This window comes from Chelonoidis abingdonii, chromosome 1 (assembly GCF_003597395.2).
Source record: "Chelonoidis abingdonii isolate Lonesome George chromosome 1, CheloAbing_2.0, whole genome shotgun sequence".
In the NCBI taxonomy this organism is placed as follows: domain Eukaryota; kingdom Metazoa; phylum Chordata; order Testudines; family Testudinidae; genus Chelonoidis; species Chelonoidis abingdonii.
This window is the reverse complement of record NC_133769.1, coordinates 128,012,186-128,039,301: the sequence shown is the minus strand read 5'-3', so window position 1 is coordinate 128,039,301 and position 27,116 is coordinate 128,012,186. Positions and strand designations below refer to the sequence as shown.

The 27,116-nt window shown below is 41.3% G+C and overlaps 1 protein-coding gene across 1 annotated transcript in view; it reads right to left on the bottom strand.

Moving 5' to 3' along the window:
• IRAG2 (inositol 1,4,5-triphosphate receptor associated 2) overlaps positions 1 to 22,385 on the bottom strand; it is a 72,043-nt gene extending 49,658 nt beyond the window's left edge. The window contains exons 1-14 of the mRNA XM_075069992.1: positions 22,350 to 22,385; positions 18,376 to 18,991; positions 17,766 to 17,876; positions 16,720 to 16,900; positions 16,274 to 16,344; positions 16,087 to 16,165; positions 14,531 to 14,689; positions 10,296 to 10,413; positions 8,857 to 8,907; positions 6,401 to 6,478; positions 5,123 to 5,179; positions 1,743 to 1,802; positions 1,567 to 1,631; positions 1,364 to 1,466 (exon numbers count right to left, since the gene is read on the bottom strand). Of these exons, the coding sequence (XP_074926093.1) occupies positions 1,364 to 1,466; positions 1,567 to 1,631; positions 1,743 to 1,802; positions 5,123 to 5,179; positions 6,401 to 6,478; positions 8,857 to 8,907; positions 10,296 to 10,413; positions 14,531 to 14,689; positions 16,087 to 16,165; positions 16,274 to 16,344; positions 16,720 to 16,900; positions 17,766 to 17,876; positions 18,376 to 18,991; positions 22,350 to 22,385 (1,785 nt within the window). The remainder of the gene's footprint in view (positions 1 to 1,363; positions 1,467 to 1,566; positions 1,632 to 1,742; positions 1,803 to 5,122; positions 5,180 to 6,400; positions 6,479 to 8,856; positions 8,908 to 10,295; positions 10,414 to 14,530; positions 14,690 to 16,086; positions 16,166 to 16,273; positions 16,345 to 16,719; positions 16,901 to 17,765; positions 17,877 to 18,375; positions 18,992 to 22,349) is intronic.
• Between the last annotated feature and the right edge of the window lie 4,731 nt (positions 22,386 to 27,116).

Below are 27,116 nucleotides of genomic sequence, written 5' to 3'. Positions count from 1 at the left end.
GTAGGACAGCAACGGTGTAAGTGAAAGGAGGACAGTACTCTAAAGTCAGCCCTTCTAACATGCACGGAGCATCAAGTCATACAGGAATAGGACTAGGATTGCACTCCACAGCACAGAACCTATTTTTCAATAGTTCTTTCAGAGCACTGGAAAGGTAAGAGTGTTAGTAGTCAGGTATCAGTCTCTTGCCACTAGGTTGGTTTGACTCCAACCGAGGCTGGCAAGAACCAAAAGTAGCTCCCTTCAGATAGCTGTTCAGTCTAGCGCATTGGTGTTCTCAACTGTCATGCGTCCCGTAGAGTTGGGAGAAGAGCTGAATTTTCAGTTCTCTGGCAACTGAAAAAAAAAACTGGCAAATGAAATTAGAAAACTTCAGAAAAACTTGTTAAATAAAAAAATCCATTTGAGGTCAAAGGAAATGTCGTTTATCCAGAAATATTTTGTTTGGTGCATTTTTATAGGATTAGATTTAAAAAACAGCTGTAGGAGGACGAGGAGCTGCCACTCTCCTTACAAGAACTTTTATCCCCAGTGGTCAGGGTGCTCATCTGGGATGTGGGTTCTTTTGCTGCACGTAGAGGAGGGGTTTGAAGTTGGGTCTCCCATACTGCAGGAGGGCACCCTAGACACTGGGCTATGGGATATTCTTGTATAGGTCTCCCTCACTCTCCCCTGTTGAAGGTTTTCCACTTTTAATAATCAAATAGTCATTGGAACAGGGACTTTGGTCTTCCCAGTTCTAGGAGACTGCCTCAGTTACCAGGCTATGGAATCACTTACTTTCCCTGACCCAATGACTATTCACAGTCATTCACAAAGACAATTCATAGTCATTCAAGCTCACAAGGAATAGCCACTGGGCCCCCTTCCCTTCCTCCTCTTTTATGAATGGAATCGAAGTCTTGAGAAAAAATTCCTGGCAAAGCTATTTATTGAATTTGTGTCAAGTTTGCAAAACAGTTTTGGGTTGACAAAACTGCATTTTTTGGTAAACAAACTATTTGTGCAAGTGTCCACATTACAAAAACCACCACAACTGATACCCATTGATAAACTTAGCAGAGGCACCAAGATTTAAGTGACCTTAGATGCTGGACAGACTAACCAATGTCTCTACTTCCTTCCCATTCATTCTCTGCCCATGGGTATGGTCCTGCTGCATGTGATAAGCTTGTGCTGCCAGTGCAGTAGTTGTCTGGTGATTTAGGGACTTCAGACTCCAAGCCTATCTGTTCAGAACCAAGAGTCCCTCCGTGCATAACCCAAGGTAGTTTTGAGCCATGAGGATCCTTCCTATATAGGAAGTTATTAGTGGTGCAAGACATGTACATAATTTGAAGTGTTCAAACAAAAAGTTTCATACCTCTATAGATGGTTGAGCAAGTGCCAATTCACTGTGCAATGAATTTGTCCCTTCAAGGATACTGCTGTTAAATTTGTATATCAGTGGGAAGTCTATGCCATTTCTAGAAGGAGAAAAGAACAGCAAAAATTTTACATAAAAATCCACCAAGTTTCTTCCCTGAGAAAGGAAAAATTACTGGAATTCCCAATTCAGATACTCACGAAATCAGCTCTTGCTGCATTTGTTGCATATCATTTATCAGTTTAGTTTTTTCCACCCGTAATGTCTACAATCACATCCAAAGAGAGTTCATAAATTCACTTGTTATACAGAATAAGAACTTATAAAAATCCGTATTTTTCTCAAATGCTCCCACAAGGAAAAGCTACTACTCTACCTCGATTACAGAAGAGTATTCCACAATGGTAGACTTCAGTTCTTGGATGTCCAAGTCTCTCTGCAAAGGTTGGGTGGAAAGAGAGTTAGTGGCACAGAACCTAGTGGCTAGCATGCTGAAATGAAGTAACTGGCATTACTTCAGTTACACATTGTACATGAGACTCCCTTGCTTGACAAGTTATCAAGTTATGCTGTTAGAATTTGAATTGCAAATCATGATCGTCCAGAGCTTTACAAAGAGGTCAGAGCACTGCTAGGATAGAGATAAGGGTAAAGAAAGAAGGGTTTAAACACATCATAGTTTTATATTTTCTGTATTTGGAAAACCAAATGTACATAGTTGTATTTGTGAGGCAATCCTAACTAGAAAGCAAAGTTTGGAGGCCTTCCCCACTCCCTTTAGACCACACCCTCTCTTCCCATTACTGAGATTCTTCACAGCTTGTGTATTCATTTTTTTTACTGCATTTTAGAGATTCAAGTAGTAGGAGGTTAAATACAAAACACAAGTGATTAGAACTTTCAGGTGGTTTAGTTCTAAAAACTTCTGTGCTTATAGCTGTGGGGTATTTTTAGTCTAGAATTTTAACAAAACATGTCAAAAAGTAATGAACACCCTCCCCCACACATTTAGCCTGTTTCAAATACTTTAAGAGCACTGTACAGGAACTCAGAGATTTGGCCAAAGTGAAGCTAATTACCAACTGTAATGGGTTTCAGAGTGGTAGCCCTGTTAGTCTGTATTAGCAAAAAGAAAGAGTATTTTTGTAGTTTAAAAAAAAGAAAAACCTATTTCCCCATGCTAATTTCTCCCCTACTGTTACTCACACTTTCTTGTCAACTGTTTGAAATGGGTCATCCTGATTATCACGAGGAAAAAAAAAAAAGTTCTCCCCTGCTGGTAATAGGTAATTGATTAGTCTCATTAGAGTTGGTATGGCAACACTCATTTTTCAAGTTCTATATGTGTGTGTGTGTGTATATATATATTATATACACACACACACACCTTCCTACTGTATTTTCCACTTAATGCATCTGATGAAGTGGGTTCTAGCTCACGAAAGCTTATGCCCAAATAAATTTGTTAGTCTCTAAGGTGCCACAAGTACTCCTCGTTCTTTCAGCTGTAACGGAATGCTAAACTGTATTATTTAGTTAAGCCACTAGGTGGCACTGTGTGCAAGATACCTCATTTTAAACGAGCCTCAACCATACCTACCAAAGTATTGAAGCATCTTCGGATGAACACATCTGGTGTGTTTACTAGGCAAGCTACGTAGCCAATCTATATCTGGTACATAAGTTGGTGACAGCAGTCACCACTACATTAAACTACCCCCCTGAAACTTTGATGGCTTGGATAAACAAACCCCAAATTTATACCATGGCTGTTTCTGTCTTAAGGCTCTGTATGGAACAAACAGGTTGCATAAGGTTTATGAACAAAAGTTTTCTTTTTCCACTTTGTTCAGATCTCTACAGGTGTAGGCGCAGAAAAGAGGGCTGCACAAATGCAAAATAAAAATCAAATCAACTAAGGGAAGCACTGATGCAAGTGTTTCACATTTCAGGTTTAAAATGTAGAATTAGTTAAAGTGGCAACTTACTGACAGTTTATATGGCTACGCATGTTTCAAAGATGTATTACAGTTACATTAACAGTTCACACACTCAGAAGCTCAGCTACAGAGCATTCCTTAAAGCAGAAGCAACATGAAATATTTTTGGTACACTGTCCCTTTTTACTATTATTTTAAAACCACAAGAATAGCTGTTCAAAAAAGTGAAGTTACACGCACTGAGAACCTACGCACCAATGAGCAAAGAAAAGGAAGTTGCTGAAAAAAAAAAGTCTATTCTAAGCCTGTAAGATCACCAAAATAAAATAGAAGATGGAGAACAGCTGAACTTTCATCCTCGCATGTTTCTTGTGGCTGAATAGTAATACTTAGATGTTGCTGCAGTACATTTAACTGAGAATTGGTCTTACTCCAATACCTTTTATTTTATCTTAGTGGCACCATAGGGGTGGTTTACTTTGTGAATAGTAGCTCATCCTGCAAATGTCGATGTGTCCAAGCAAATCATAATTTTCTCTGATATATTCCTCATCCAAAATTTAGAGTCAATTTATGCAAGTTCCTCTGTGGATCAATCACTGCAGAAGTACTCAGTCCACCAGACTGCATTCAAAATCCAGTTTCTATTTGGTCAGTTGACTTGGTGAACATAACCCATAAGAAGGACAGATTAAAGAAGGCACAGAGGCTTTGAATCACTTGAGCTGTAAATCAACAATTGAGGATATTTTAGAATTATTTTAAGTCTTTGCCATTCTAGGGAACATACGCTTTGCCTGAGGCACCTTTCCTATGAATCGTCTACTGCAATATTTATTGAGTAAGTTACTTTTTAGTTGGAATCTCATCACATTTAGAATGCATGTGCAGTCATTGTTGTAGAAACGTTGGTGGTCAGAATGTTTTCTGACTCAGTGATGAAATACATATTGACCAAGATTTTTGACATGCACATTGGCTTGATTTGAGAATCCAAAAGGAGGTCCAGGCTTCTAAATTACATTTGCATCCCCTATAACTCAAGCTGGGTTTTAAAAAGAGAAACCTAAGAGAAAATGTGCTCATAGGCAGAGATGCAATTTACCACATTTTACCCAGTGAGGAATAGCCCATAGAAGATCATTTAAATTGAAAAGTGATCTCAGCATTTTAGGATTTTTTAAGTCTTTAGATTAGAAGCTAAAGTGTTGGGCATGCACGTTCTTCCCATCTACTTCAAAGAACATAGCCGGTCAAGTTTTTTTACCTCTTCTGGAGTCTACTGTTTTTGCTAGATATAAACAAGCCCCTATGTCTTTAGGGCCAGATTCCAATGCCCTAACTTATGTTGAGTAACATCTATTCCAGGAATCAGCAACCTTAGGCATGCGGCTCACCAGGGTAAGCCTCCTGGCTGGCCGGGCCTGTTTGTTTACCTGCTGTGTCCACAGGTTCAGCCGATCGCGGATCCCACTGGCTGCAGTTCCAATGGGGCAGCAGGAAGCTGTGTGGGCCGAGGGATGTGCTGGCCGCTGCTTTCCACTGCCCCCATTGTCCTGGAGCGGCGAACCACGGCCAGTGGGAGCTGCAATCGGCCAAACCTATGGACGTGGCAGGTAAACAAACCTGCCCAGCCCGCCAGGGTGCTTACCCTGGGCGGCCGTGTGCCAAAGGTTGCTGATCCCTGATCTATTCATAGGCCCAGTGAAGTCATGGAGTAAGGTACTATCGCATTATCATTAGCTTTCCCCATAAGTTAAAGTGCCCCATGTTCAGAAATTTTGATCAATACAGTCGTGACACAAAAGCTACTAACCTTCAATAGACTTGCATCTTTATTCACCATAGTGTTCTCATAAATGTGCACTCGCATCTGAAGGGAGAAAGAGATTAGAGAAAGGTCTTTTATTGGTATGCAGACTCAAGTGTCTTGTATTACAGTTTTAGTCCCATCAACTAGTGGTAAGGGGGAAATGGCATCATAAGCTTATATTGTGACCAAAAAACCTCTTAATGCCAACTAGCAGGGGTGGGGGAGTTTAGAGGAGTTACAAGAGCCTGCTGAGTCCAGTGTGTACATATTAGTTGACCATAGAATGTCATGTAAGGTCTCAAATGAAATCCAGTGTCACAGGATCATTAATATAGTTGTGAAAAGTATGTGTGAATGCTATGCCAGAAATTCTGTCTATATACTGAAAAAAATCTGTGTCAAGGTATCAGTCACAAGCAAAGGTGAAAAAAATACCTTTGCTTTTTCAGACAGACATGCTACAGCACACTGTTATTGAAAAATTGCTTGCTTTCTCATTTTTATCATATAATTATCAAATATTTATATTCCAGTTCATTTATTATACTTACATTTCCGTGTATAGTTTATACTGCTCTATATACAAGTCATTGTCTGTATGAAATTTTAGTTTGTACTGACTTCACTAGGGCTTTTTATGTAGCCTGTCGTAAAACTATGTAGATATCTAGATGAATTGATGTACCCCCTGGAAGACCTTAGCATGTCCCCTGGGGATAGCCATACTCCTGGCTGAGAACCACTGCTCTAGGTGTTGATCTTGTAGCCAACCTGGAGCATTAAAAAAATCTTTAAGTCATAATCTAAGTAACTATTTGTTATGAACCAAGAGCCTGTAATATTCATGTGTAACTTTAGTTGAGACAAGTGCTCAGGATAAAAAGGTTCATTCTTTTTCCACAATATTTGTTGTGATATTTGCTTAACCTTTAAGAGAGCTTTGAAACTCCCACAGACACATGCATTCCCCTTAGCCCATCTACACTGTGCTTTACTTCTTTTTATTATTTCATTTCTAGCACTGTGACCTTAACTAGTCTAGTACAGACAAGAATTCTTCTCAATGAAGTTGCAGTGAGATGGAGAAGAAGGAATAAAATGGTTCATCAGGAACACTGGTAGAACCCAGATATCACCATCCATAACCCAGGCTGTTACCAGCACATCACATCCTGTGATGGCAGACAGTTCAGAAAGCTGTGGAACTCAGAGTAAATAGAGGACTAGTTTGGTGAACAGTCTTTTATCAGTGATGAAGAAGTCTGAGTTTAAAGTGCTTACTTGGAGCTCAGCTGCATCTTTGGAAAGCTCCACAATCTTCTTCTGAAGGCCATCTGTATCCAAGGCATTCCTAATGTTCTGATCAAAATGCAAACTATTAGACATAGCGAAGAAGAGTTACCAAATACACAGCTACCTCGATAGAAGGCCACCCGATACAACATGAATTTGGATAGAACGCAGTAAAGCAGTGCTCTGGGGGGGCAGAGCTGCACTCTCCAGTGGATCAAAGCAAGTTTGTTATAACACGGTTTCACCTATAACATGGTAAGATTTTTTGGCTCCAAAGGACAGTGTTATATTGTAGAGGTGTACTATTTTGGATGACCTGTTGAGAGAGATAGATAGTAAGATTTCCTCCTCTCAAATTGCTCCTTACTGACTGGCCTCTCCAAAATACTCCAACAGGAGATGGGGATGAGGGGGAAGAGAGAGATGGTCAATATCCTCACACCAGGCAAACCCTGCCTCTCTTCCCCCCCACACCCTACAACACCTCTGGGCTTATAATGTGGACACTTACAGTGTCTACTGCATAGAAACCAAACTGGCTAGCTCTGGCTGCTTGCTGCCAGCAACACTGATCTTTCCAACATGAGGCACTGATGTCCTTTTGTTGGCACTGTCTCTATGCCAACACAATCCTGAGTTTTGTCTTATTCAGGACATATACTATAAACTCACCCCGTTCAAGGCACTTGGATCAGGTTCCCCACAGTATCACCCCCATCGCTCCCCAGAAGCTTTAGGCAGCTCTTGAAACTTTGAAAGACAGTACACTTTGGAGCAAGTTCTTGACAGCAACCTATCTAAGCACACCCAAGCTAGCTTTAATTTACCAACCTACGAATAGCAGTGAAGCCGCATATGCCCACCTGGCACTCTGGGTACATACTCAGGTGTCTAACCCACACTGAGGTTTGTGCTGTATGGTTTCACTATCGTTAGTACTTACAGTAGCTACACTAAAGCTACTGTGGGTCGGTCTACACATGCTGCAATCACACATACCCCTGCATGCCTCTCCCTGCAGTGTTAGCCAACACACATTATGCATAAAATAGAGTTTTGGGAAGTTATATTAATGTATTATGCTCTTCCCACAATTCCTGTCACTCATGTCAAGTATCCCACAACACTTTACAAAGTTGATTTTAGCATTAGGAATCCTGTAAAAGCCAAAACACACAAATGTCCTAGCATAGCTTGGGATGTACCCCTACACTCGATGGGTTTGGGATGTGGTATCTAGAATAGAGATAAGGAAAGGTAAAAAGCAACAAAATAAGGAACTGGTCAGCTGGATCTTCAGTGAGAGTGCTTTTTAAACTTGAAACAGCCAAAATATAAATGAAAATGGTTTTGATTTGCATATTTGAAGCACACCTTCTGCATAATGCGAACATGCAGCAAGAGAAGATTAGCTTCACAAAAGGATGATAAGTATGTCTTTGTATCATCCGCTTTTGTTTTTAAGACAATAAATTTGGCTGAGTTTCCTTATTTGGTCTCTTGAACATTTCTCAGAGTGAGCCACAAGTATAGTCAATCATTTGGCTATACTATTAATTAACAGCATGGACTTACTCTTAGAGATTTGCAATTGAGTGGATAAGTGACATGTTTTGGAAGTTCTATTGATGGGCCTGGTGAAATAGCACAGGACAATTCTCTGGCTCCATGAAATATTTCTTCTGTTTGTTGCACTGTGTCTTGTGGGTCATTAGTCCCTATGGCATGTTCCTCTTTCCCTTGGTGTTCTCTCTCTCTCTCATATACACACACACACGCCATGAATAAGCCATATTTCCTGAAAAGTATGTTACAAAATATTCTACTTTACTTATAATAAAATATTTAAACTACCTTTGTCTTGATCTTCCTGTTTCCCTCCAATCAGATACAACAGCAACCTTATTTTAAAATGAGTGTCACAAACACACTACTATCCCTCCAAAACACCATTAAGCCATGATCAATTATGCAGACTTTTGGGCGGTCTCTCAACATAAATAGGTCACAACCAGTGACAGACATATTGATGGACAAAAGTCAGTTACTGCCTTTTAACTGGGGTGAACACTTCCACCTAAAGTTCTTAATCCAGATCTTAGTTGAGAGGTGAAATAGAAGTGCATGTTACGGGCAAGAGTTTAGATAGCCCAAACACTGAAATAGTGTCTATCTGGAGTTGACATCTTTGGATCCTAAGTAGTAGGAACCACCACCTCCGCTCTCCCTCAACAAACCAACCCTTATTCTCCCTCATCTGCCAGATGAATCTGAAATGTAATGCCTCTTGGAGACTCATGACTCACTACGAAGTTTCTGTTGTAGAAGATAACCAGTGATGCTATGTAATAGCTCAGGCTTGAAAGAATAGAAAAATTCTATTCCTCAAATGCTCAGTTTAACTAGAGGAATACACGTACCGGTAAAGTATATATATACTGTACCTCTTCCTGAAGAGAAGAAATCTTGATGATGAGAGACTGATTCTCTTTTTCCTGGTTAAGGAAAATACAGGAAGAGTCAGCTTGCCATGTTTTAAAGGTAGCATTCTTTATAATAGTCATAGGATACTATCAAATTACTTGGGTGACCTTAGTTTCAAAGCTACTCTGCCTTGATCTGGTGAACCACTAAGTTAAGGAGCCACAAAAGAAGTCAGATGGCTAGAATGACGCTAGATGATGTTTGCATTGTTGGAATAATGCAACATAATAATGAACACTGTGACTAATATAGTCTACTAAAGGATGTGGCATGTGTGACATTTGCGGTAGCTTCCTGTAATAAGGTGAAAAGTGTAGCAGGCATCTTCATATTGTTTTTTCCCCATATCCTGCCGCCGCCCCCATTCTAGTGGAGTCCCTTTTTTGGTTGCATGATGAAACTTTAGTTCTAGTCTATATCTACAGGCATCATATAGCATGGGGAGAACTTAACTGACCAGTGCTCCTCACTCAGCATTATGGGGGAATTCATACCTCTGGAGGTCAAGAAAAAGACCTGAGCACCGCTAAAGAAGGAAGGACTTACATCTCATACTAGCTATCTGCAGAAATCTCTCTCTCTCTCTCTCAGGGAACCAGAGAATGCCAATCTAAATTGCAGACTCCACAAGAGCTGCATAGAGCACTAGAATTACTAGAGGAACATCAACCGATTTAAAGACAGGTGTGGCTACAGATTACAACACCAAACATTCTGCAAATTTAGTTGTATGTAAGACCAGAGGATTTTTTAAAGTGCAAATAGGGATAGTTGTAAGTATTTCTTAATGATTTACTTCACTATAAGACTTGAAATTATAAAACCTTCCATCTGAGGATCTCAAAGTGCTTTATGAACACTAACGAATTACACTTCAAGATTTGAGAGAGAGGTATTACTCAGATTATACAGGTGGGATAGTGAAGTTTCTTCTCACACCAGTTTTATACTGGTATAATTCTACTGACTTCAGTGTAAGTTAAAGGAGAATTGGGCCCCAAGCGTTTTGCCCAAGATCCATACAAAAAAAAAAAAAAAAAAGAAAAAAAAAAGTGTCAGCTGAGCCAGGAATATGAACACAGGCATTCCTAATACCCACTGCTGTGCTTTAAAAGGTTAGTCTTCCTCAACAACATCCCTTCCAGACAGTATTAGAGAGTGTTACATGGAGCAACAAAGCTGCAAACAAAAGTTTATTTCAGTCACTGTGCCCCAAATTGAGAGATTGCAAAAAGGCAGTTAACATATATCAGAGGCAAAGACAACACAAGAGTTTTATTTCCAAAGCTACATGAACTACCAGCCATATTAAGGGAACATAATTTCCTGATTTTATAATGGTAGGCAGCTCGTTCCCTCCGTACAGCTTCTTACTTTTATATATTATCAGAAGACCTACTAGCTGTTTATGCTGGGTCACAATATTGCATCTCTTCTCTTCTGAGATGTTCAGGCTAATTTTCATTTCTTCCAGTTCCTCCTTTAATGATTTTGCTCTCATAACAGTTTGCTGGGCACTGCAGAAAGAAGAATCCAGCAAAGCCACAGGCATTAGATTTTTAAAGCTTATTATGTACATAGTATTTTTGGACACAGTAAGAGTCCCCGGAGACTCATCCTCGTTGGCATGCTTTAAGGCAGACAGCAAGAATCTGTCAGTTGAGTTAGGTTTAAGCTTGCACTTTGGGCTAAGGAATGACCTTTTATGGAATTTTTCATTCCTGTCTATTTCAGCATCCCCCTGCCATGCCACCAGGGCTTCTGCTGCTTCTGTTACCTTCATTCAGCCAAGGAATAGTCAATGGACTGTCCCTGAGCTCTTACAGGCTTGCTCTTGGATCACATCTAACTTATAATCAAGTGCATAACTAGTTACAAGCAGAGTCTGTTTTAAGTGTTTGTTAGTTTCCATGGTCACTAACAATGTTTTGTTCCTGCCAGAGGCCTACAGTGAGAGTGATTTTCCTATAATATTATTTCGCTATGGGATCACCTAGCTGGGCACATGTACGTGGTGTGATCACAACCCCTTCCTGTTATCTATATGCAGACAGGACCTCCCCAAGCACACTGCTGATATATGGCAGTTACCACTCCTTGCAACAAAGCCCAATGCCAACTCTGTCCACATATCTATTCAGTGACACTATCATAGGACTTAATCACATCAGCCATGACATCAGGGGTTCATTCACCTGCACATCTACCAACGTGATATGTGACATCATGTGCCAGCAATGCCCTTCTGCTGCATACATTGGTCAAACCAGACAGTCTCTACGCAAAAGAATAAATGGACACAGATCTGACATCAGGAATCATAATCAGTAGGAGAGCACTTCAACCTCTCTGGTCACTCAGTAACAGACTTAAAAGTGGCAATTTTGCAACAGAAAAGCTTCAAAAACAGACTTCAATGAGAAAGGCTAAACTAGAACTAATTTGCAAACTAGATACCATTAACTTGGGCTTGAATAGAGACTGGAATGACTGGATCATTACACAAATTGAATCTATTTCCCCATGTTAAGTATCCTCACACCTCTTTGTCAACTGTCTGGAATGGGCCATCTTGATTATCACTACAAAAGTTTTTTTTATTCCTGCTGACAATAGCTCATCTTAATTAATTTGCCTCTTGGAGTTGGTAGGGCAACTTCCACTTTTCATGTTGTGTGTGTGTGTGTGTATATATATTTTCATTCTTACTATATGTTTCATTCAATGCATCTGATGAAGTGGGCTGTAGCCCACAAAAGCTTATGCCCAAATAAATGTGTTAGTTTCTAAGGTGCCACAAGTACTCCTGTTCTTTTTGCGGATACAGACTAACATGGCTGCTACTCTGAAACCTACCACTTTGAAGGTCTTTCAGGCTCTGTCCTCCCTGTGGAAGTACCAGAGAGAGGACCCAGAGCTACAAAAATCCTAGAATTAGACAAAGTCCCAGTCTCTAGAGCTAATGATAGCAACAAAACCCACTCTTGGTTGACAGCTAACTCTGAAAAATGTTCCGAGCTGCCCAAATTTCTACCTCTGGGCACACACACTGCTGCTTCGTAGGGGTCCGGACACCTAAGCCCCAGCCCAGTACGATCTGCAAACTGAAAAGAGATAGGCAGAGGGGTATCTTTTGTGTCTGTGGGGTCCAATACATTTGGCATGCGTGGAACTTGCTTCATGGTACCCAGAATGGCTGAGATGGGTGGTACCTTTAGCCCAACAGTTAGGATTCCCACATCTTGGGTGGGAAACCCCAGTTCAGATTCTCCCCATGGATAATCAGAAGGGATTTGTAGAGGGGTTCCTCACCTCTCAGGCCGTTGGACTATGACATATGATGTAGGTCATATTCTGATTCTGATGTAGGTCATATTGAAGTTGTTCTACTCAGAGGTGAAAGAAACTTAAAGGACTTGCCTGTACTCCAGAGTCCTGCAGAGGGGGAGGAGCCTTAACCAGAAGGGGCATGGCCTCTATTGGAAGAGGTGAGGCCTTTAAATCCCAGGGCTTTTAAATCAGGATTTAAAAGGCTCAGGCATTCAGCTGAAGCTAGGGGCTGGGCCCTTTAAATCACTCCCAGAGCTACCAGCTGCAGAGGTGGCTGGGAGCCGTGGTGTTTGGGCAGGGGTGAAAGTAATTTACATTTCTTACCCATATGGTCCAATTGCAAGCAACCCACCTGTCCTGCGTACTTCATGGATCCTCCCATTGCATGACATAGATAGAGAAAATAAAGCTACTATTACTACCACCAGTACCGTCTGTAATAAAACTTTACTATTAGAATAAGCCTGAAAAAGTGAAAACTCACTGTCACATATTTCTCCGTGGCTTCCCTCCTCCTCCAGCCGGGCTGCCGACACTAGGCTCCGTGCTTTCTCCCTGCCTGGCACTGAGCAGCAGCTGCAGGGGCTTCCCTCTAGCTTGCAGAAGGGAGCAGGGAGACTGGCTGAGGGGGGGAGAAGCCTGCCTCCTGCATAAGAATAGTTTAAAAACTCAGCTGTTCCCTGCATGGTTCAGTAACATTTCAAAGAGGATCTGCAAGCAGTTTGGACATCACAACCATGATCCTCTGTTTGTGAGGGAATGGGATAGATTTGAACTTGGAAATGGTTCCTGATTTTGATTGTGTTTTTTGTGTATAGGAGATGCATTCATCCCGGGGGCAGAAAAGAACTGCCCCGCCAGGGTCACACACCCTCTCCCGCCCTCCTAACAACAACTGGGAGTGAAATTAACAAGGATGCCAGAAACGGCTTCTAACCCTGGGGGCTGAACTGCACAGAGAACAGCTGAGTTTAAACTGTTCACATGCAGGCAACAGCAGCAGGCATCTCAGCCAGTGTCCCTACTGCAAGCTAGAGCCTAGAGGAGAACCCCTGCTGCGGGGAGAGGAATGCAGAGCCTTGTCTGCAGCCTGGCTGGAGGAGGGGGAGGGAGGAGATGAGATACCAATGTGACAGTGAGTTTTCCCCTTCCACCTGCTTTTATTAGCTCTGAATTTAAGCTGTGCAGCCAAATGCTTGTATTTGTTGTGTATATTAGTATTGGAGAGATCCCCTCATCCCAGGGGCAGACAAGGACTTCCCCCAGCTACTGTGAGTGAAATTAACAAGGATGCCAGAAACCACTCCTAACCCCGAGGGCTGAACCACTCAGGGAACAGTGAGTTTAAACTATTTTTATGCAGGGGGCAGGCTTCTCCCCCCCATCAACCAGTCTCCTTTTCTTACCGGTCCTCCGTACCGGCCCATACCGGCTTACTTTCACCTCTGGTTCTACTTTAAAAAGAATTTAAAATATTAATTGGCCCAGAGAGAGTGAGAATCACTCTAGAGTCCAGTGGTTAGGCACTCAAGAGGTGAGATGAGCTCTGTTCAAATCCCTTCTTCAGGCAGGTGGGGGAACTGAACCAGGATCTTCCACTTCTCAGCTTAAGTATATGAACCACTGAGCTAAAGTGAGGGCCTCTTTTCCCTCCTCCCCCCATGCCCATCAGGTCCATTTTCCCTGAATGCAGGAGAGGGGTTCTGGATTGCAAACAGAGATCAGTTCCTAACCCCATGAGAAGGGCAGGGCTTAGAACACACCACCTTTTGCCAGCTTTTCCCATTAGCTAGCTATCTGCCTCACTTGCTGGCTTTTGTGAATTTCATTCTTTAGGTGCCTACCTCTTCCTCTTCGTTGTACAGAGACCCAACACACCTAACTCAGGCTTTGTGGTTCTCACTGTTCCAGTGGTTTCCCAGGCATCTAAGAGTCAGGCGTTGTGATGCTTAGCATCACAACACTCATCTCCCTTTGCTGATCTGGGCCAAACTACCTGGATTTCCCCCAAAGCCACTGAGGCAGTGAGGCAGCATGGTAGAGTGGGCATAAATTTCTAGGACTAACATTTAATCATGGAGCCTTTAACTACAAAAAGAGTCAAGCCAAATACTGAACTAAGAAAAACAGAATGGATCCCCATTTCTTCCTCCTCAGTAGCTTATTAGATAGATTAATGGGAACCACTTTTTCCAATTTTATAGAATAAACAAGAGGTCCAGCATAGGGAGTTTTTGCAAATTTGGTCACCACTTCCAGACAGCAGGAGTTAAAAATTACTGAACTTGGCTGAAAGCGTTCCACCTTTTTACTTGATGATTTAGATCCTCATTGTCCTCCATTAGCCTATTATTGGTATCCTCCAATGCTTCAATTGTCATCTTTAGTTTGCAGTTCTCCTCTTGAAGTTTCTGATTCTTGAACTGAAGGTCTGCTACACAAGTAATCAAGTCAGATGTCTCCCTGTATTCAATAAAAGACAAATCATAATTCCATGTTTTTCCTCAGTATGCGTCTTCCAACAAGGTAAAATGTGAACAGAAAAATTGTGTTCAGGCAAGTTTTAAGTTGGTAGACAATTGCTCTGTTCTGATGCTACCACAACATCCCCAAATCAAGGCTTTGAACCTACAAAAAACACTTATGAATAACTTCACAGATGTAATAATCCCATTAATGGGGCCATATTCAATGTGCAAGTGTTCACAGGATAAAAAGGTGTGAGTGTTTGATAGTCACTTTCTCATAAGAAGTCACTGGCAACTACCATATAATTTTAACCCCCCCCCTCCCCTGCCGCCATTGAAAGCCTGTGGTTAGCACAAGCTACATTTCTAAAAATTGATAGAAGTGAAAATTTCAAAGCTAGATGTGTGCCTAAACTGGAACCTCAGGAGGAGTACACCATTTTGAATGTTTTTTGTATGGTGAATTGAACACAAAATCATGATTTTTAAGAGCACTATAAATATCAAGATGCTATTCATCAGAGAAACCCAAACATTAGTTGGAAAAAAACTCAATAGAACTAAGGGCTGGGCACCCTTTGAGATCAGACCCAAACACATTACTTTTTAATATGAATTAATGTCAGACTGAGAGCACTTGAGAATTAACAGTGGAAATTTTGTTCATCAGTGAACACTAGCAAACCAAAGCTGAATTAGCAAAGTTTCAGTATAGCAAACGGTATAAGAAGAATCAGCAAATGTTACAAGCAGGCACATGAACAGCAGTTGAAAAGTTAAGCCAAGTTCTGTATAAAACTTTAAACACTGGTTTTATTCTTAACAAGGACTGTGTAACTAGGTTTTTGCAAAGTTCAAAGAGGCTCTAACAACAAGAGGTTCTCAAAGTGGGGGGCATAAAATGTATCCAGGAAGGGAGGCACATGAGAAGTTTTAGTGGGGACCCCCCTCCAAACTTACTGTGCACATTCAGAGCTGGGTGGCCAGAGAGTAATGGCTATTGGCTGGGTGCTCAGCTCTGATGGCAGCAGCTGAGAAGTAACGGTAGCATGATATGGTATTGCCACCCTTACTTTTGCATGGCTGGTGGCAGCAGCTCTGCCCTCAGAGCTGGGCACCCAGCCAGCAGCCGCCACTCTCCATTCTCCTTTCAGAGCTGGGCAGCCAGAGAGTGGTGGCTGCTGGTGGGGCAGCCAGTGGGGCAGGCATAAATTACTACAGACAAAAAAGGGGGCACAATCAAATAAGTTTGAGAACCACTGCTAGCAACAGTGCAGAGGAATGCACTTTGATCCCATCATCCATTTTTTTTTTTCCAGAAGAGAGTTTAGGCCTATTAGAGAAGAACAACTGTATTGGGTTTAAGAAAACTATTGCATGACTAAAACTTACAGGTCTCCTTTGGACACATCTCCACCTAAGGCCTCTAAACTTCCTGATGTAATGTTTATCCTAGTAGGAGTCTTTTTTGCTGAAAGAGATTTTTCCAGTTTTAGTTTAAGGGGAAAAAAGAAAAGAAAAGAAAAGAAAAAAAAAGAGAGAGTCAAGTATTCCTGAGTAAGAATGAAATATTCCACACCTGATAGAATGCCCTCATGCAATTTAAACACAGAATCTTCTGTATTTGTTGTTTCCTTAGTGGTATCTTCCCTGAAACAAGTAAACCATGAGGTTACTCAAAATAGATTCACTCTAGCCTACCAACACAGCCTGTAGTTAACACTCATTCTATTAAAATGCATTCAAGTTCCTTGCTTGAACTTATATATCCCCGATAATATATTCCCACTCCTTAAGATATAGTGTGACCTTAATTTCTTACTGACTTTTTTTTTTTTTTTTAAACACACTCTGGAGGAAGATGTGTGGTGAAAAGCCACCTTGTGGTCACTATCAGTTGTGTGATTCCCAGATGCTAATATATGCTCAGCATATTAACATTGCAAACTAGACAAGTTATTCTTACTGTCTTGTCTTTATAGAAGACATTTTGTGAGATTTGAAGACAAAAAGATACACTGTTACCATTTTCTTTTACAGTCGTCAATCCACTCTTTCATGATAGCATGGTATGTTTCCAGGTCCATTGAGATGTCCCTTTTATCAGGATCAAGCATGTTGCACAGCTCTTCAAGACCACTGTCTTCTGACCCCCGGCTAGTTGTATGTCTCAGATAATCAACTATCTTGGAAACAGCTACTTTTCCTTTAAAATATAATCAGTCTTTGTACCAGTTTTAAAAGACAACTTTATATAGGCAATACACTGTATGTAATAAGGTGATTTGAATACATTCATAGCATGCCCAAGTGACTTGTGCTGCTCTAGACCAGCTACTGGCTAGAAAAATTCTAGTATGACAAGGAGAGGCAGAAGCCAGGAGAAAATTTAGGATTAAGAGTTTCAGAGCTTAAAAAAAGGGAAGATTTCTGAGGTGAAACCCTGCCCTCACAGCAATATTTCTCTAGACAATAATGAGGTGGGATTTTAACCCACTAATACCAACACTGCCTTCTTTAAAAAGGAAAGCACTTAGATGAAAGTTAGTCTTTTATTCTGGTTGGCAATTATATCGAGCACTAGCGGGAAAATGGCAAGTTACACCCCCCCCTTGAAATTTTGATGTATTTATTTTAATCAAAATGAAGATTTTCCCCACAAACATTGTTCTTAGAGCTACTTATACTTTTTTGTACAATGACAAGAAGGCAAGCTGAGATTTCTAAGAAAAGAATCCTATTACTTCACTGACATGGTTATAATTTGCATTTCTAGGACACCTTTCAGAGGATCTCAAAGCGTTTTACAAACATTTTTTGGCCCCAAGTAGGCACTTGTCCTTGTTTTACAGATGGGAAACAGAGAGACAGACACCCACACTAGGTGACTAACTGTGCCATCCCTGTTTTTTTGTGAGAATGCCAGGAGAGTACCAGATCCCCAAACGATTTAGCCAGGAGACCATCCTCTCTCTATACGTACCACACAGATTATATTTTCTAGTAAAACTTAACGCTTGAAATTAATTGAGCAAAAAACAGAATAAATGCGGGGAGGGAAGTTAAGACACCTCTGCGTTCTGTGTCACATGCACAGAAGATAGTGGTCAACAAGTCTTCTTCACAGATCAAGCTCACATCATAGGTGTTGTCAGCATTATTCGCCCATGATAGTCTCCATCCTATGAGGGATAAATACATTATATTCCATCTAATTCTCATAGTTACCATGACCTACTTCAACTACATTTTTGTTTTTAATAGCATAAATTTACATGACATTCCCAGCGATGATGTAACCTAAACAGCAAGCCTTTGATCATGCTGTTAACACAAGGACCAAGGCAAACGCCTGCACTTGTGCAGAGACCCACTGAAGTCAACAGGGTCTTCCCACACATTATAATTTGCAGGCTTGGGAACTAAATATGGCTATGCTATAGACTTTATATACATGGACGGAATGTATGGAAGTAGAAGATTCTAGACTAGGTCTTTATGAAGGGAAAAAAGGGATTGGTAGGCTTCCTTAGACCAAATGCCCTCTCAGTGTGGTGTTTCAGGTCTTTTTAAAGAATTAAGTTCAACCATTTGAGACAGCCATTATTAGGCAACCTAATGTTTAGGGTTGATGAAAAGAAAGCTGGATAATTTTAAGGGTTGTTTATTGGAATTGTTTACCTCTTTCACTCAAAGACAGTCTCTTCACCACTGGAGACTGGCATGCAAAACATTCTGCCTTTTGGACTGTTGTTAAGAAAGGCAAGTTTGGACTTGATGTAAGATAGTTATCCTTACAAGTCAAGTCTTTACATTTGACATTGGAAGCTGCAGATAGTTGACCCATATGGATGTTAGCCTCTTCACTTTTGAGAAGGGGTGGAGAACTCTCAATTTGGCATATTGGTAGCCACGGCTTTCTGGTCTTCTCTTTATTTTTACCAATTGAATAGGTTGCATTGCCAGTGGGAAAGTCAGACTTGCATCGTCTGTGGCCTGCGGCCTGTGGACATGGAGAGAAAATATTATCACTACTGGGGCTTAGAAAATATGGCCCAGTAGCCTCATGACTTTTAAAGGTCCTTTTCTTCAATATTTCCTCTAAGTTTTTCTTGATATTAGTCTGTGGGCTGTCAAAGTTCCTAGACTGAAACTTTGGGATCTGTAAAGCAGGATTAGATACTTGGTCCATCATCTGGATAGTCTTGATCTTTCGGCAAATGCTGTCCACTGGGTTATGGTGACGTTTGTTAGTTACATTTTCAGAAGACATCATTGATTTCTGTTTGAAAAGTATCTGAACGAGAGAGTGAACACAAAAGTCAGAAATGTTGATTTAAACATTCTTTGCAGCAGTCTGTATCTAATAGGCAGTCTATACAAAACAGGAGATAGTGATGTCTGAGGACTCTTGGATAACATTTGAGTATTTTCTTGCAAGTCTTAATTCATCTAACTTGAAAATAATTAAAGAACTCAAGCTGGTTAGAGGGGAAAAAGGAAAATAAATTCATCCCCCTTTTTAAAAGCAAGATTTAAAGAAGTTTGACTAACTTTATGGTTTTACAAATAAACTAGCATTTTTCTAGGATTTTATTTCCACAAATTGAACTCTTATTAAAGTTTTGATCTTTCATTAGAGTGGTTTTATTTAGATATTAGGGCACATTTGCACTTCTCATATAAAACAAGGCCAAGGCTAAGGGACTAAAAGGAAGAACAGTTATCCAGGAATTTATATCAACTACCTTTTATACTCTCCAAACATTATCGACTTCTGCTTTCATCCAGTAGCATGTCTGACAATTGCAGGCAAAACAACTGCAGTTGTACTAGTCTTTTGACTCCCTGAACTGGTATTTATAGCAAGTTCTTAATATCAGCCTGCAATACCAAGTTTCATGAATTTTAAATAGGGTGTTTTCACAAAACACTTAGTTTTAAGTTTGCCAGTGTTCAAAGCCACATTGTTCTGGTACTACGTGAAATGAAAGAGGGGCCCAGGATTAGCATTTCACTGGGCCAACCAAACAAACTGCCCACTCAGACATCACCACAATTGCTACATTACTGTGCACTGAGTTAGCTTAAAGATTTTGAAGAAGTTGGTAAGATGCTTCTTTGAAAGGACTCCACATTTAAAAGGGACTAATTTTACATAAGTTATGTTTGGGGGAACCAGAGATCATTCCCTCCTAGTCTTCTCCGGCATAAAGGAAATAAGCACGGCTATTTTTTTGTAAAAAAATTCTAGTGATCAGTTTGTAGATCTTTATATTGATTTGTTTTCAGTGTTATTGTCAAGAGAAATAGATTGTTTACAAACAACCCCCCACACACACTTTGTTGAGAAAGTGAAAGTTAAGACTTGTCCTTTTCATTCCTAGTCTAACCAAATAAGGGGACACTGGGCTTTGCATAGGCTAAAAAGGTGGCTCCAATTTGAGCATCAGATTGGACTTCTTTATATCATTAACTAGTCTATTTATTGGTATTCTCTTCTCCATACAAAGTAGTCCCAATCTTCCCAGCTTCTCTTTATAGGAAAACTCACCTACACCACTATGGTCTTGTCTACCCTAGCATCTCTCCCCACCACCCCCAGCAATTCTCAAGTGGTAGCTCCAGTAGAAAAAGAGTGCGGACAAGGCATCAGCTACCAACTGTGTTTTTATCATTAAACTATTTAGACCTGAACAGGGTTAGATGACCAATACCAGCAGTGGCCGGAGTCCTGTTTATTAGAACTCCCATCAATGTCAATGAGACTATGGTAGCAACAGCAGAAAACTTGAGTTAATGAAGACTAGTGTAGACAGCCTAATGTGCCCTTCTTTGGGCAGTTTATCTCTTCTCTGGCTATAGGTGGAGGTTTAAATTCCAGCTTGAGGAGACATACCTCTGCTAGCTCTGATCAAGCTAGCATGCTAAAAAAAATAGCACCTAGCCATGGTGACAGGTGGGACCAGCTGTGACAAGCATGTATCCATAAGAAGATACTAGGTGTATAGTCCAAGCAGCAACCCGTCCCCCTGTCCCCCTCCTCCCCACAGCACCATGGCTACACTCTATTTTTTGCATGCTAACTCAATCTGAGCTAGTGCTAGTATGTTTGCTTGAGCTGGGAATCATATCCTCAGCTTAAAGTCTACACATACCCAGACTCTCTTCCAATGCCTTCTCAGAAGCCATAATGGTATCTTTGCACAACACCAGCAGGTTTCTCTTATTGGTTGCAAAATTCCATTTGCCTCCAAGAATTAAAGGTCATTAGTGTAAGCAATAGCAATTCAGACTAGTTTAAAGTAAATAAACAGATCCTCTGTTTCATAAGTCAACCCAGGGTGTTAGAATATTGAAGCTGTTTGAAAAGTTTATGGTAAACCTATTATAAAAGGTTACGTTTGTTTAGGGTGAAGTTTTTCAGCATCAAAGAGAGAGGTACAGGAACAATTTGTATAGTGGGGGTGCTGAGAGCCATTGAACCAAACTGTAAACCCTGGATAGGGTAGAAATCACTTCAAGCCAGCCCCCCCTGCCCCCAGCTCCAGCACCTATGATCATAAGTATTTAGGCTTAAAGGTACTGGCTTAATAACCTCACAGACTGAAGCTGTCTACCCACAGAACATCTATGATGTTGACAGCAGCAGAGCAACTTCCTCTGTGCTGCCCAACCAATCTGCCTCAATCCTTGCCTTAGAGGGACCATCTCAAAATGCAAAATTTTCAAGGAAGCCTGAACAGGTTTGGTGTCAACTGCCATTGAAAGTCATTCTTTACTTGTTAGCCATTTTAAATACTCAAAAATAGAATATTGTCTTAAGAGTTACAACAGCTATATAACGTTGAGCAACTTTATCTAAAGATAAGAGGCAGGAATCCTACTAAATGTATGTCTTGTCCAGGGCTGCCACTAGCTAGCTTTACACACTTCAGTTTAGTGACACCCAAAGCTCCTTTACAGCATATTGAAATAGATCTTATTACCAACAGGTGACACATTCAGAAGACAAACTATTCCATTTTTGCTATAGTGGCAGATATTTTAGTGGGGAAATAATAAGCGACTGAAGGATTATTTTCCACTACCGTTCAGAATTTACTGCATACATATAAACAATTATTTAGCCTTAAAAGCAATGCCACATTTTAAGTCCAAACTGTTTCAGAGTGATACATAGCCATGACAGCCAAGACATGAGTTAAAACATCTTGGGGGCACTTTTCCCCTCCTTGACTAAACCATTTTGAAACACACTCCCAAAAACTTATTTTTCTAAGACTGATTAATATTTTTAGTATTTTTTACACTAGCTGATATGCAACCTTTTAGCAGAATATTTCAAAAAACATAAAGCTACCATGGTTTTGATGAAAAGTAATACAAATACAGCTCTTGAATCTATACTTGATTTCAAGATGTTTACTCAAGAGACAGGATCCTGTATTTTCCTATTGTTTTAACAAGAAGTTTTTAGATGCTACAAACAAATCTTTCTATCTTCATGCCATGATTGCCCTTGTTGTCAAATATTGACAATACACTCTTTTGTAAGGAGACAAGATTAAAAACATTAATTATAGCTAAATCACCCATTAAGAATATTGAATTTGCAAGCAGATAAAATCAAACCAGAAGTAAAGGAATGTGACCATCCTAATCTTGACAATGTCCTGTTCAACTCTCATTTCAGAACAGTCCTCATCGAAACCCTTTTGAATAGCTCCTACTTACTATTACATACAAAGGAAAGGAAAAATTCTATTCTTGCTTCTTTTAAAACCTGAGCAGGGCAACAGAATCCATTTTAACTATCCTACTAATAATGGCTAAGTGGGATGATTATGGTTGTTTTCTAGCAATACATTTAAATGGCTAAATACAGCAAACCCATTTGATAGAAATCAGTTTCAGACACACACCTGCTACTGTCTGCAGTTCATTCTCAGTGGTTAATAAGTTTGATTAGGTTTGTACCATGTATCAATTTCCCACTCTGTGGCTCTTGCTTTACTTCCAGGTGCTAAATTAATCCATTTGACCTTCTCACTCTTTCCCACAGCATTTTACTGCCTCAGGCAGCCCTTAGCTTTGAAACAATGATGAAAAGAACAAAATAACCCACTGTAGCTTGTGATCCTCTGATAATGGGACATTTCTGGTTCCACCCAGGAGTCATTCTGGTTCCTGCAGCTGTAAGGAACTTGAGCAGAGTGTATAATTGAGATCTGCACAACTCACCCCATAGTTTTCACCTTTCAGCCAGGTGACTCTTGTTGGCAGTTTGAATGAGGCTGGAGACTGCTCAAGAAATCCTCTTGCATTTTGAGATGGTCCCTCTGAAGCAAAGGTTGAAGGACATTGGTTGGGTAGCGGGGGGGAAGTTTGCTTTGCTGCTTGTCACACCATAGCTGCTCTGTGGGCAGAAGGTTTCAGTCAGCAGGATTATTAAGTCACTACCTTTTGTGAGCACTAAATGCACAAGCAACCTACTATGAATGTTATGGCATTTCAGGTGTTTACACTACGACAAAGCTGAAAGGGAGTGCTTTATTACAGTGTTCCCAATCTTTTTTTCCCTGAGACCCTGTGCAACTGCAATAGGCACTGCAGCCCACTATTAGCATGGAGTTGTCCAGATGGAAACAGAGAAGCACTTCCAAGTCCCGGTCCTGGGGAGGCCTGTGTAGCTAATACTCCAGGGGATCTGACAGTCCTGGATTGTGGGGGATCTGCGGCAGCTGAGAGCAGGAATGATTGTGAGCTCTCCAGCCATCCTGGGAGCCTCTCCTTGCCTGCCACCCAGTGGCTCCACTTTGCCCTCTACTGCCTGTCAGGGGTGCAGGGCTCCTCTGGCCCTGGGCAGGGGCTATCACCAGCAGGAGGGGGAGGAAGAAACTCTGGGTATGTCTCCACAACAACTAGACACTTACAGCTGGCCCGTGCTAATTGACTCTGGCTCGCAGGGCTCAGGCTGTGGGGCTGTTTCATTCTGTGTAGACTTCTGGGCTCTGTTTGGGGTCCAGGCTGTAGGACCCTGCAGTGTGGGAGGACCCCAGAGCTTAGGCAACCAGCCCAAGCCCGGAAGTCTACACATCAGTGAAACAGCCCCACAACCCAAACCTGCATTTCAAAGGTGGTAACCCTACATATTGCCCTTGGATGGGTACCATGCATCAGTCCTTCAAACACCTCTTGGGCCCTGCCATTTATTCCAACATTTATTACAACAGCTCATTCAAAATGGTTGACCCAGTGGTCCAAGCCTTGGCCACCCCCAGAATAGGCTTAAGGCATGAAGTTAGACTTCTGAGAGCTCTGCCCTGTCTATGTCCCTTCTCAGGGCTCAGGAGAATGCTTTTGTTATCAGAATTGCTTATTTCAACCCACCAAGTAGTCCTCTGGCATCTGCACCCTAACCTTTCCAGCCAAGTTCACCAACTGGGATGTGACCAGTGTTGTTGTTACAGCTGCTCCGTGCTACAGTACCCCAAACCTCAAAGGTACGAGTAGTGTGTCAACTGGACTGCAACTTGGAGGCAAGCACGGATGGCCCTTCTGACGTTAGGCCCTATTGGCACGAGGCCTGGTGGGTTCTAATAATGTCTGACATGTAGCTAAATGACGTGGTATTTTACTAGGGCTGGCAGAAAGGGGAAGGTACAGAAGCTTAACCAGTTGCAATTTAAGGAATTATAACAGCAGTTGCTATCTGGGCCCTGGGGGGTAAGCAATCCACTAGAGTTTTAGGGCCCCTATGGCCTAGTACCTGGATGCCTTTTTGGTCCAGATTCTGCTAGAGCCAAATAGCAGCCAGTAGGTGTTGAATCCAGGATTAATAGCGGGGTGTCTCACTGGGGCCCCTGTGCAGTGGCTCTGCTCGGTCTCTGCTGCTTCTTTACAGGTTCTTCACAGACCTGACCCAGTTACAATATCCACCAGTCACAACCTTATCACACATGGTTCTCCAGCTTCTGGTGCAGCCTGTTCTGCACACTGTTCCCCAGCAGCCTTCCCACCATTCAGTTTCCCTGCTGCTTCCAGTTTCCACGTGGCCACTCTTTCCCTAGAGTGAGCCTACTTCCTTTCCCTAGGTCAGAGTTTTTCCTCAAAAAATGTCTGCCTTCTACCCCTACTGGCCAGGGAAAGGGGCTATACCTGCATGTCCTCCTGGAGGATCAAAGCTCAGAGGGGAGGGGATTGATGGGAAATGGTAGTTTCATGCTGGCTACCTCTCCCACAAATACCAGCTCAGTCCCAGAATTAGGGCACTCTGGAAGATTTTACCATGCACTATGGGAGTACTAGTGGAACTGTTTTAGGACTAGTTGAACTATTTTGTTTGTTTCCTTCTGAAGGAAGAAAAGAAAACACTTGGGGAACAAAATGACTAGGCATTAAAATAAGTTTTATTTATCTAAACATCTGGTTGTCCAGTACATTTCTTAGGGGTAGACTCTTACCAGACTAAACAAGACATATGACTTCTACCTCAAGAACAGAACCAACCTTAACAGCACCCCACTTCTGTTTCAAATAGCAAATTTTTAATACTACAGTTACCACTTGGCAGGTATAAAAAAGTTTCTGTTTTGGTAGAAATCCTGTAGTCTGCATGATGGGAGTCAAACACAAAGCTGTATGTTTTGTGGACCTCTCTGAATTGATATTGTTCAACAAGAACTTTGGTTAGCCTTTTCAAGATACAATAACAATAATCAGTTGTCCCATTATCTCTCAGCCCTTCAGTGAAATTGAGATGTCTGTGCCATTTGCCCCAGTCCCAGTTTAATCCACTGTTTGCAATCAAATGTCAGCATCTAGCCATTTGACAGCATTTCTTGTCTGGCTCCATGGGTGAGATTGTGTGACAAATGGACTACTCAGCCAAGAAGGGCTGGCTGCGTGAGTAACATTTAGCATGGTCAGTATCCATCCAGGTAGCTTCTTGCCAAAGACAAAAATCTTTTCTGCCAGGTTCATGGGGGTGGAAGCAAAGGTCAAATGACTCCTTGGCCTTAGGTGCTTCTGTCATTGCAGAAGCGTATCTTCTCTAATGCGTGTTCTGTGATGCTACATGCAATCCTTTATCATTCCTGCTTTAAAGAGTTTATTCTGAGCCAATGAATACCACAAAAGCACTTATATATTTCTTAGTATTTGGTGGTCAGCTGCCCTTTCCCAACTTGCAAAGTCTTGAAACTAACTTTTTGTAGCATTCTACTTCTTGCAGAGACATTTTCCTGATATTTGGCTTAAATTTTCCCTTTACTAAAAGGAATTATTGTACCCTAGGCATATCGCAATATTTCACACTAGTGCCCTAAACAAAGGGACTATTACTTCCCTGCATAAGCAATACCTCCCTTTACATAAGCAATACCAAGTTGCATACTGGCTTTTCTGAAGCTTGCAGCGCTGCTGCTTATGCTATACTTGTACCTCCAGGATGCACCTCAGCCCCTTTCAGAAACCCTCTGGACAAAGGGAAGGATTGTCTTGTAGCTTAAGCACTGGACTTGGAATCAGGCACTCATACCTCAAACAGTCCAAAAATCCTAAGTCAGGCCTCCAGAAATATGGGATTTACTCAAAAATCATGAGATTGTTTTTAAAATGACACATTTTTGGGTGCTTTTCTCAGGCTCTGAGTTTCTGAAACAGGGGGCACGCTGCAAATTTTCAAGCTTTTCTTCCCAGCCAGGAGGGCTTGAAATGAACTTATCTTAAAAGAATGGAAGCTAAGATTCTCCCATAATAACATGACACAAGAGCTGGGGCTTTATAAAAAAAACTCAAAAATGTCATGAGACTAGTGATAAAATCATAAAAGTTGGCGACACCGCATGTATACAGAAAATATGGTGTAGAGTGAAGATTATTATTTATTTGCATAACTCTAGCACATAGGAGCTCCAGTCATGTACCAGGACCCCATTGTGCTAGTCACCGCATAAACACAGACTAAAAAGATGGACTCTGAGACTGTTTACAAACAGGCCGGGAAGCACAAGGAAACAATGGGACAATACTGGTCAGCACAATAGACAGTGGTCACAGCAATAAGTGAGTGTATGCTCTGAATTTGGCCACATGGCTCAGGACCTGGTGGTTAACAATCGCTCACAGATGTGTTCCTCCAAGTATCTCAGAATTCAAGCTCAGTCACAGAGTCTTGGGTTTCATCATTTACAATGTCATGGTAGGCAGGTCAATGACCTTTTGAACATCTTTCAGAATAAGCATATGTTATGCTTCTTCTAATGAGGGCGTCTTGCTGCCACAGGGAGCTTCTCTGCACCACTTAGAGTATTGATTACTTGCCAAAGCCACTTACTCATTGATGTGAATCTGCTAAGAAATGGCAGGACTGATGTCAAGCATTTGATGTGGAACTCATCAACCTGGGCTGTCAAAAC